General features: G+C 33.4%; 1 protein-coding gene across 2 annotated transcripts in view; it reads right to left on the minus strand.

The window, feature by feature from the left end:
- The window catches only part of LOC138691096 (NPC intracellular cholesterol transporter 1 homolog 1b-like), a 121,769-nt gene that overhangs the window by 20,851 nt on the left and 88,239 nt on the right, over positions 1-12,679 (minus strand). For both annotated transcript variants that reach the window (XM_069812806.1, XM_069812805.1), the window contains exons 15-17: positions 10,778-10,958; positions 7,985-8,112; positions 2,814-3,074 (exon numbers count right to left, since the gene is read on the minus strand). In XM_069812806.1, coding sequence (XP_069668907.1) covers positions 2,814-3,074; positions 7,985-8,112; positions 10,778-10,958 — 570 coding nt within the window. The remainder of the gene's footprint in view (positions 1-2,813; positions 3,075-7,984; positions 8,113-10,777; positions 10,959-12,679) is intronic.

Consider the following 12,679-nt stretch of genomic DNA (forward strand, 5'->3'; position numbering starts at 1 on the left):
TGAAATGAAACATCTTTCAGCAGCCTTCTATTGTGTGTGTGTATATATATATATATATATATATATATATATATATGAAATATGAATAATTCGTCTGTCATCTGTTAATATATTTCTTTTTACTTTTCTCACATCTGCATTAAATTTCTCCACTACGTCTAATAGTAGCCAAATTCATTTTCTACCCATTCTTTTTCGTTTCTGTTTCATATAATACAATGGAAGGAGTAACAAAATTCCATAGCAGAAGCTATCACGACTTCCTAAATAATATAAATCAAGGTGATTCGAAACCAAAGATTACTAAAATGTTACTTTCGTTCACTGGGCCGTGCCTCAGCGCGATTATCTTGTTCTGGGAACAGAATTTAGCTCCTGATCGCGATCGGGACGGTGACACACTACAAACCCCATCGCAATTAGGTCGATAATCGCGATTAGTGACTGTAGTCTGTCACCAGTATTAGAGACTGGAACAAGCTCACGCGCTTTTGAGTCATTCTTTGGGCCCATTTCCATATCTCCAAATTTTGATGTGATCGAAAAAAAAAACCGATAAATATTGTTAGGTGTCCTCTCATTGAGGTTCAAATTTCTCTTAGGTGCCACAAATCTACGACGAAGGACACTCAGTTTTACCACCTTTCCGAACTTTCGAAGGAAGTCAAGCTGTAGATTTCTATCGCTCTTCATATTCATCGCGCTCTGTTGGCTTTGAACCGGAGATCTGGGATACAACGGCAAGAAATATGTTTCATACGACTTTTTATGCTCGACCATATTTCTAACTTGAAATTATTCATAAGTATTCGTGTTATTCTTGTCTGACTGGGGAGCGGAACTGACCTTGTGCAATATCTCGTAAATTGTGAGATGTGCGCAGACGCGAAAGCATTGATTTTTTCCGAGAAACAAATGTCGACATTGACCTTGATATAATCTAGAGAGTAAAATGAACATTAATCTTGATATAACCTTGAAATTGATTTAGACATTGAAAAACGAGATGAGAAATTGAATTTATTTGAATATTATTTACAATTAACGCTAATTATTATAGTAACAGAACATAACCTTCTGCGACAGTATTGGATTTCCAGCCTCCGTGACGTTTCGCTAGTTGTCTTTCGATTGCATATCCGAGAATAATCGATACTTGCGCTTTCATATTGCTACAATGGTGTTTTTTGATTGGTGGAACACCTGAACTTTAATGAATAGGTGTACTTTAATGAGGTCCATTAAAGGGCTGCTACCAGATGTATAATTACTACATTTCGGCATGGTCGAGCATAAAATGTATTAATCAACAGAAAAGATTGCATTAGAGACCTCGGTGTATTAATTGACAATAAATTATATTTTCACAACATTGATTATATTTATAACCATGCAATAAGAATGTTAGGAATAATTCGGTCAATTACTTATTCTTTTTCAACACCTGACTCTCTTTTAATACTATACTATACATTAGTGAGATCGAAACTCGAATATGCATCTGTAGTTTGGAACTCTATTACTAGTTCTGATTCGGCTAAACTGGAAAATATTCAAAGGAAATTTATTTCATTATGTTCGTACAGATTCCTGCCTAATAACTCTGGGTATAACTATGATAAAAATGCGAGCACTTTAAATGTCGAAGCCTGTATGCCAAACGTCATGATCTCGATTACTTATTCTCATGTAAGGTCCTTAAAGGTGACATTAATTGTCAATCTTTCTTAAACAGTGACATCCTTCGTATTCCTATGAAGGACATGAGACATCACAAACTCTTCTATATTAGAAATTCTAAATCTTCCTCGCCGGTCTCCAGATGTATTAAACATGCTAACTTACATGTAGGCGATTTCGATCCATTCAATGTATAGAAGTATTAGAACATGGCAATGTCTTTCCTAATATTATTTGCATAATCCTTATACACAAATTGGTAGTACGAATCAATTCCTTTTCCTAATAATTTATAGTTTTAATTATTGTAAATTAAGTATTGTAATCTATGTTCTTTATTTTGTTGTTAACTCAAGTAATTAATTTGTACCATAGTTGTTCATTTTAATGTATTAATTGTATCACTGTGCTGGACTTTTATTGGCCAATGGCTGTTGTCCAGCAAATAAATAAATAAATAAATAAATTAATTAATTAATTAATATATGAATAAATAAATAAATAAATAAATAAATAGATGAAGAAATATGTGAATGAATGAATAAATACATAAAAATAAATAAATAAATAAATGAATAAATAAATGAATGGATGAATAAATAAATAAATGAATAAATAAATAAATAATAAATAAATAAATAAATAAATAAATAAATAAGTAAATAAATAAAGAAATGAATAAATAAATAAATGAATAAATAAATAAGTAAATAAATAAATAAATAAATAAATTAATTAATAAGTAAATAATTAAATAAATTAATGAATGAGTGAATAAATAAATAAATAAATGAATAAATAAATAAATAAGTAAATAAATAAATGAATAAATAAATACATAAATGAATGAATGAATGAATGAATGAATGAATGAATGAATGAATGAATGAATGAATGAATAAATAAATAAGTAAATAAATGAATAAATAAATTACTATTATTATTATTATTATTGTTATTATTATTATTATTATTATTATTATTACCATTAATAATAGCATCACTATTCTAATGCCTTTTCTATTTCTCGACTATAAATTGCCGTTTACTAATTTTGCAAATGAAATTGAAGAATGAATTTCTGTTTTCTTTTACTAACGTCCAAAATAATATACTCAAGAAGAGTTTCTTACCTGAAAATATACGAGGACATACGAATCTTCAGGCATAGACAATTCCTGATCCAGTCCAACGTCCACATGTTCGAAAAGCGAGAGACTGACGAAGAACCACAGCGGAAACAAAAGAAACACGATGGCACGCACCCATGGCATTCCCAACAGAAAAGGAGCGTAAAACTTCCTAAAGATGCCGGACAGGAGATTCTGATGCTCAGTCGACTCATCGTCCTTCTTGGAGGAAACTACGCAGCACAACACGTCGAATCTTCTATCCTAAACAAAGAAATCACATGATTAAAAACGTAATCGTTTAGAGACCTTAAGGCTAAGTTTTTATTGTCCTATCTATAGGATGAAAACCATGCAATAACTACATACCCCAGTATACATTTCTTTACAATCTTAAATAAACTTACATAAGTTTCTTTTATACGTGCATGCAAACATAAATATTTGATATAAATGACAATTTATTACATGTGCCGTCTATGCTTATCCTTATTTAACAAATATATTGGTTATACAATATTTTGTTACATAATATATTTTTTTAACGTTTTCGGCTCTATGGAGCCATCATCAGAAACAAGTAAGCCCATATGTATGGTGTGAGTACACTATATGTTGCCGTACAAGTAAACTCAATTAATGTTAAGATTAAAATGACATGTTTCTATTTAAAATCAATAATTGTAATAGATTCATGTGAATTATTAAGATCTTGGCATTAATAGCATTGAGATATGTATATGCTTTGTTCTGGAAACGAGCATCATTGAAATTTTGAGTATAGATATTACATTTGATACTTTCTTCCCCACAGCTGTTGCCCCAGCTCCCACCAAATATGGAAAGCTACATAACCATCAAACTGGACGACTATTAATTCTGATCTTAACAATTTTAAAGTATTTTAGTTAATTTTATTATCAGCAATTGTAACATTTTATTACGGCCCATAGAGCCGCCTTGTATTTATAATGTAATTTCTGCCTTACAATTATTGATTTTAAATAGAAACATGTCATTTTAATCTTAACATTAACTGAGTTTACTTGTACTGCAACATATAGTGTACTCACACCATACATATGGGCTTACTTGTTTCTGATGATGGCTCCATAGAGCCGAAAACGTTCAAATAAATATATTATGTAACAAAATATTGTATAACCAATATATTTGTTAAATAAGGATAAGCATAGACGGCACATATAATAAATTGTCATTTATAGTAATTAGCTTATCGGCCCCATCATGCCTCTTAAATAAATATTTGAACCATTTCTTTAATTTGCTTGCTTGTATCACTTGAATTACGGTGAGCGCATACTCTCATTGTGCGCGCAAGTGCACGCATAACACGTACACATTACATACATAGCTGAATCTTGAAATCTGGGTATTTAATTAGTTGTTAAATTTATATGAAAAATAAATTTGAATAATCTTACATTGCTTAGAAAGGTAGATGTACAGAATGTAAATAAAATAATAGTTATTGTTATCAGAAAAAATTATGAACGAAAAATTCCTTTCCAATGTATTTGGTTTGGCTTGGCTTGGCTTGGCTTGGCTTGGCTTGGTTGTTTGTTTGTTTGTTTGTTTGTTTTTTGTTTTTTTTTTAAATACAGTACAGTATTAACAATAAGTGTTTTCACTCACGAACTGAGCTATCAATTCGGACGTATTCATTATGCAGTGTATATCATACTGTCTACAGCACATTAGCGTACAATATAGCCTAGAGAATGAAGTTAAATTGAAAAATGATCATAGTATGGATAGGCTATATAAACACATGTTTGAAAATTGTGGCCGTTCATTTCGATACAGGCTTCAGTTCTAATGTGCATATTATCGCACTATTGACTATTGTACCTAATTCCAATTACCAGTTTCGTCCTTCGTACTAGTAACTCATGTTGAAAAAATTCTGTACCTACTCTATAAAAGAGTACCTTACGTACTGTAAATTCAGTCTTCACTTCTACCCGATCAGAAAAGATAAAATTATTCAGACATGCTAGCTACTGTCCGTCCAAGTAGTTTTGTCGCAGGGACGTAGAAAGGAGGAAAATCACGTGACAGTTAAATAATTAACGAGGCCCTTTCATTTAAGTTATTTTAAACAGTTGTATAATATAGCGTAGACGTTCAATTCCTAACAGAAATTAATGTTTTCAGAAAAGAGCTAAGACACCCCAGCCACTAGCCTTTACAGAGGGGCGAGCAGAAGCGGATGGGGGAAACCGGGATGAGACATAGGCAAACGGACGACAGTACCTATGCGAGAATATGATTCAATATTGAAAGCTCTTTCGTCACTGGAAAACGCGAACATATTTCTGGAACGTACTATACTATCTCAGTACTGTTTGTGTTTACTATGACCGTAAGCCGACTTTGACTGTATACGCTTGGTTCTGTGTGGAGAACGGTTGGACGTTTACTAGTAGAGGTGGTGGGAGTGAAGTACATTAAACAACTTAGGTACAATAAAAATTGAAGTAAAAATAAAATGGTGTCCCTGTATTAATGAATACATAAATAAATAATAAATGCTCTCTCAATTAATATCAGTCAATAAAAGAATTGTATTCCAATGGATACCATCCCATTGTGGAATCCTGGGAAACTAGAATGCTGATGCTTTAGCAAAGAAGGCCAGCACTGCTACTAACAGACCTGTTACTAAATCTACGTATTACTCTGTGAAGAGATTTATTAAATCTACATACTTAGACTTCAACAAACAAAATTTCATAACACAATCCCAAGGGACAAAATGGAACTCTCTGCATCAAAATCCTCAGTTAATACCCGATTTAACACGAAAATCGTCTGCAGCTGCATTTAGATTGGCAACAGGCCATGATTGTTTGGCTAAACACCTGCCTAGAATTGGAATATATCAGTCCCCTAGCTGCCCATTGTGCAACTAAAACCAAGAAATGGATTCGGAACACCTCAAAATCTGTGCTTCATTGGCTGGTCATGATAATATCTTTGAAAAATAATGGAGTGCAAGAGGTCAAATGACTTTATTGTCAAACGCCTGGCATTAGAAAACAACAACAACATAAATAATTATTAAAAATTACAATAATACAGTAAATCACAATAAAAACAAACTTATTTACACCGACTATTTGCTTTACGAGTCTCTATACATTATAAGGAGTGACTGACTGTAAACATTTTTAGTGTTTCAATTTTTTTTTTCTGATAACATACGTTTTCTTCTTTCCGAATGAAGTTTTTGCTACATACCAAATTCTCCTATGGGAACATTCGTTTCTAAACGTCTAGTTTTGTTTTGTTTTGACATGGTTCACTAGACACTAGCGCTATATTCCTACGCTGTTGCGCCTTGCTCGGAGGCTTCAAGTAACCAAACGCAGGACTCTACTAATAACAGATGAGAAAAATGGCGATAATATCCGAATGTTTTTAAATTTATTTCTACCTGAATAAACCCTATTCTTTTACTAACAATGCAGCATTATTATTTTTTATACACTCACATCTTAACAAAGTTAGGGAACTTTCAAATTTTTCGTCACTTTTGAATAATTCTGTGCCTCCTATAAAACATTCACTCTTATTCAGTTACTTTGAAATAAATATATTTGATATCATAAACTAATATTAATAATAATAATAATAATAATAATAATAATAATAATAATAATAACAGCTGTAAATTATACTAAATTGCATATCGGGACGAAATTGACCGTCGAGAGTGATTAATATAAATCAAAGAGTAAGTAATCCTCTAACGCAGGCCTGCACAAGGTTTGCGCTCTCCGTGCCGACTCACAGTTCACGAGCGGAATGCAGATATTAGCTGTGCTCTGTATAAGGGTGTACTGGAAGAAGGGGTGATCTCGTACAAAATATACACAAAAGGAAGTACTATTACGAGTCTTTAAGAAATGAATTCCCGTTCGTGTTTGCAAAACTATCTTGGACTATTATTAATTAATAAAGAAATATTTATTTTACAGAAATAATAGAAATTCTATAGCTACTTAAATGTACAATATCATTTTGTTATATTTTTATTTATCAGTACATCAAAACGAGGTTTTATTCTGTTGGCAGCTGAAAGGAACAGTAGCCTACTGATCGTAATGAAACATCAGTTACAGATGTTCGATGTCTGCCTTTATTAAAGTTGATTATAGAAAACAGTTGCTCACAAATATAAATGTTGAGCCAAACATAGCAAACATTTTTACAGCCAGCCTGTGTAGTCGTGGATATTATTGCTAATGTTTAGTCTTGTAAAACTCAACCAGGCTAGTAGTATTATTCAAAAGATCTTTAGCCCTTAGGTCACAATGAAGATCAATAAGTTCTAGCTGTAAATCGTTAAATGTTAAATGTTATGTTTTAGGCCTATTTAACGACGCTCGCAACTGCCGAAGTTATATCAGTGTCGCCCGTGTGCCGGAATTTTGTCCCGCAGGAGTTCTTTTACATGCCATTAAATCTACTGACATGATCCTGTCACATTTAAGCACACTTAAATGCAATCGACCTAGCCCGGAATCAAACCCGCAACCTCGGGCATAGAAGTGATTAAGAAAGTATCTGTGATAAGACAATGTATTTCAAATTCATAAAAAATAAATACAGACTGTATCTACCTCGGGTAATAATGCAGTTTCCAAGTCCTGAACCTTTTCAGTGCGATCTTCAGCAACAAAACAACCGTAAGTATCTTTATGTCTGGACTCGTAAAGACGCATTACGTATGTTATGTTTCTTTCCACCTTTCAAAATGTTGTAGCAGATAAGGCACTGAGTATTTAATCCAGCAGCTATGAAAAAAATAAGCATTTCTCCATGCAACATTGAAAAAATTTGCCTGATGATCATTTTTCCGTCTTTTAGATTCCTCCATATTGTACTGTAGCAGTAGGTAAGGTGAGAATTCACTGAGAATACACACTGCACTCCACTAGATAGCTGAGTGGTTGTTTCCCACTCCTCTACCTACTGCGAGTCTATGTCATTCTGACGTATCTTCCTCTCCGTTCCGGCGAGCGGTAAACATAGCTCTCCCGCTCCGAACAAGCGCGCGCTCGTTGAGCGCTATTTGTGCAGGTATGCTCTAACTCTAACGTGTAACACAAGTTAGCTTTACAGAAGGAAAATAAGGAGTTGCTTACAGCACGTCGCTTGTCATCCAGAGCCAGAAGGCTGACGAAACACGTGATTTGGAACAGGAAGTCCAACAAAAGAGCGACAGCGGCGTATAACGCAAAAGTCTTCACCGCAGGCATGTCAGACAAAGCACCTGGAAACAGTAAACTAAATTATAAATTTCACATTCTAACACAAAAGTATGACAGGATGAACACAGAAAAATGTGAAAAATATCGACATTTCTATGGAAAGTTACAATGTCGTTAAAATATCGATATGATTGAAACTAACTCTCAGAGGTTACGCTCATATGGAATAATTAAACTCATCATTATTTGCCTTTCAGCAGACCATTAAGACCTCACTATTGACAGTAAATTAAAAAAGAATATAATAATTTTAAAAGAAAATAAAGATATCTGTAAAAATACGATTGTGTGGTTTTCTCCAGATGAAAAACAAATTCTTTAAATTTCAGTAAAATAATGGAAATGTAAAATAATGATTTCACTTCCCTACACTACAATAATTTGTGCATCTACTATTATCACGTACACCCAGTCAAAGTACAGTGAACTAAAGATGGTAGATTATATTTCATGATTGAAAAGAAAAGTGTAGCCCACATTTATAGTGCTTATTGTCTTCTATGAACATAAACACAAGTTGAAACCATGAGATTCACTTATACAGACATTACAAAGAGTCAACACAGATCTCATGCAGTTCGAACATTTTTCTGAAAAGTGTCGAGATTTCCCAAAACGACCCTACGCCTAGTTTAATTGGAAAGAAACAAATTCTCCATATTACTCGAGAATTGAACCTGGACTTGTTAACTTTGAAGTTAAAGGCACTATCTCTTCAGCTACTGTGGGGTGATAATTAAATTTACCATATATGTATATATGCATGCACGCACACATAACACACACACACACGGTTTATCACGTACTACGCAACCGCCTGCCCACATCTCCCACGGCACGTCTACCGCATAGCCTAGCACTGTTGCCGTATCACGGCCGACTAGTCTCCCCTGAGTTTTGCTTAAACTAAGGCCCATTCACAATGAAAATTAAACATAACCGTAACATAAACACAGAAGTTTGCGTCCAGGCTACCAAATGGGATCATTCACAATAATTCACATAAGCATTGACATAAACATTACCGTAAGACGTTAACATGAAAGTTTGCAAACTCCAAACTTTCATGCTTATGCTTACGTGATTTGCAAACAGAACACAATCGTAGAGCGCTGAAGTATACGACAGAATATGAGGAAATGGCATCGTTGTTATGTTTCCATGGTTACCAAGTATGTTTGCTGTTATGTTTATGTTCCCATCGTGAATGATGGTATGACTTCTTGATTTTACTGTAACGTTAAGTTAACGCTTACGTTATGTTTAATTTTCATTGTGAACGAGCCTTAAGAAGTGATGTGACTAGATTAAGCTTACCTTTATTTCATTTTGTAAACTCTCTTTTCATTTTGTAAACTCTCTACAATCTGTAAATGCTCTTGCCTGAAATAATCTGTAGATGTGAAATACCTGGGAATTATTGTTGATCAGCACTTGAAATGGGATAGACAAATCACCTTTTTATGTAACAGGATCCGTAAAACAATTTACAGATTTATAAACCTTCGCCATTACTTGCCTACTCATGTTCTACGTTTGGTTTATTTGGCTATAGTTGAATCTGTTATCCAATATGGTATAACTGGATGGGGAGGCATTACAAAAACTGCTCTTCCCTCTAATTATGTTGCAAAAACGTATAATCAAAATCTGTTTGAAAAGGCGACTGGATTATTCAACAAATTTGATCCATTCCGAATTGAATGTTTTTAGAATTGACCAAATTTATAAATACTCCTTAATAAAATTCTATCATAAAAATAGAATGAATTTTGCAGCTCAGCCACATGATCATAATACAAGACGAAACGAAATTCTTAATTTAGTTGAACCTAAATGTTTCACATCTGCTGCTTTACTACACAGTACAAATTATGGTCCACGTCTATATAATTCTATAATAAAATTTCATCCAGAATTGACTACTTTAAGCAATGAAATTTTCAGATCCAGAATTAAAAAATTTATATGACAGACTTCCCTGTATTATATTATGTACCATGTATTGTAAAACGAGTTTATTTCTATCCTAAGTATATTTTTTCTATCTTATCTTGGTTACTATATCAACATGACCTGTACTAATTATACTACTAATAATAATTTAATATTAATCCACCAATCTCAACGTCGTCTCTTTTTTTCACTCAGTTATTACTAGTATTATTACTTACTAAATTTACTATCATCTTTATGTGACCATTTTCTGAAGTATTTGTCTACGAAGTATGTATATCTATGTAACGGAACTGTCCCAGAACACGAGCTTTGCTCTTTCGGGGTATTTTAATGTAACGTTTTTTGTGTACGGTATATGTTATTATTAAATAAATAAATAAATAAATAAATAAATGAAATAAATTTACAGAAGGTGCTCAAAATGACGTTCCTCTGCTGATAGAGAAGCCTGGCACCTTTTGAACACGTTCTTAAACACTTGACGAATTTCGGCTGCCGAAATTGTTGAAATCATAATCAATGAAATGCTAAACGAGGCAACGATTTTCTCGGACCTCTTTCTGCGTCGTACGTGAGAAACCCGTTTTATATAGGAGACAGGCAGAGAATAAAATACTATAGAACCCTCATACTTGCTAGGTGTGAAATAGAAGCGAAATAAGTAACAAAAATACGATGTAATCTCTTGAACTACTTCTGTTGACGTACCAATGAGGAAACATGCAGCTTCTGACACACTGGTTAGGAGCATGCTGGGTCCAACTCGACCGAGAGTGCGGCCGACGTGCTGCGCATGCGTTTCGTCTTTCCGTCTTCCTTCACGTTGGTGGGTTTGTACCAGAATAAATATATTATCCACGCCCACCGCCAGTACCAAGAAAGGTATCACCTGTAAATGATTGTTAGCCTATGTAAAATACGAAATGATATCTCACCAAACACTATTGGATTTTGTTATGGCCAGATTCTGAGAGTTTCCTTATTGAGCTAAAACCAGATATCCTCTAAGAACTTTGGTTTGCCTGACCACTGTCATTCCACTTTTCCTTTTTCATGAATGTGTTACAAATATTTCATCAACTTTGATTAGTAGGGCTAGGATTTTGATGAAATTGCATCTTTTTTCTAGTAAGCCAGAAACATAGCTGCTTTAGTATTTATATGTTATGTGATAAACTGAGTGTTTTAAGACATATTTGTTTGGGCATTTTTTTTTTAATTTTTTTGCCTGTTTCAACTCATATGAGCATCTTTTGTGTTTTTCGGACTTTTTTTTAGGCATTTTCATTTAATTTTGGCCACAAATCCCCATTATTAATATAGAATAATGTTTATTTCCTTTGATATTTTGTCTACATATTTTCTCCATTAATACCATTTATTTTTTACTTGGTTATTTAACGACGCTGTACCAACTACGAGATTATTTAGCGTCAATGGAGTTGGTGATAGTGATATGATATTTGGCGAGATGAGGCCGAGGATTCGCCATAGATTACCTGACATTTGCATTACGGTTGGGAAAAACCTCGGAAAAAACCCAACCAGATAATCAGCCCAAACGGGAATCGAACCCGCGCCCGAGTGCAACTCCGGATCGGTCTTAACCGACCGAGATACGCCAGTGGCTAATACTTATTATTTTGTATAATATTTTAATAGTTTTTCTGTACAAATATTGCCCTTTTAACGTAGTACACCCCATGTAATGGATCAGTCCAACCATCCCTTCAATATAGACTCCTCTATACTTTCTAATTCCGGATAAGAGTGGCCTTGTGAGATAAAATAATTAATTAAAGTGTAGCACTTAGAAAAAAAAATGTAAAATTAAATAAACTTAAATGTTGGTACTAGAATTTAATTTAATTACTAGTCCAAATATTAAGTAGCACAAAACTCCTTTTCCTACTAAGCCAATTTTAGAATGTAAGATCAATTTTTAGGGCATTTTAAGGGCATTTTTGAAAGATTTTTAGGTCATAAATGCATTGTTATTAGGACATTTTTTTATGATTTATAGGTCATCAAAATCCTAGCTCTATTGATTAGTATCTGCAGTTGGAAAGGAATGTGAAATTACGTAGGCTATAATTATTTTCATAAAGACTGAAAATGGATGTTAAATATATAATTGTTGTTTAGTCAACTATCCGAAGACAGGTCTGAAACTCACTAATGATACTAAGAACGCTTATGAGACAACTAGGCCAGGAGATAATGGGGTAGGGTGGCCAGTTCCTTTCCCCCTCCATTGCATACATCGCCAATTAGCTACATATTACACTAATCAGACTTCAGATGCGTACAGAAAATTGTTCTTCCTCTGACACACATCGTCAAGCCTGATAATAGATGTACATATCAGCCAGAACCTCAATCAGAGGAAAGATATAATTATCTTGTCTCTCGATATCTTCGGTAACTTAAGTAGAACGCTAAATTCTTATCATTTTGTTACATCTGGATAACCTTATTAGTTTAAAGGAATTTTAAATCCTGCATTATAATTATTATTAGGAATACAGAATAATTTTGTCTACTTCATTACTTCTCGTAGTTAAAAAGGAACATGAAGTATTGAAGTTACTATTCTCAACTTATCTATTC

The sequence above is a fragment of the Periplaneta americana genome, chromosome 16 (assembly GCF_040183065.1).
Source record: "Periplaneta americana isolate PAMFEO1 chromosome 16, P.americana_PAMFEO1_priV1, whole genome shotgun sequence".
Taxonomy (NCBI): domain Eukaryota; kingdom Metazoa; phylum Arthropoda; class Insecta; order Blattodea; family Blattidae; genus Periplaneta; species Periplaneta americana.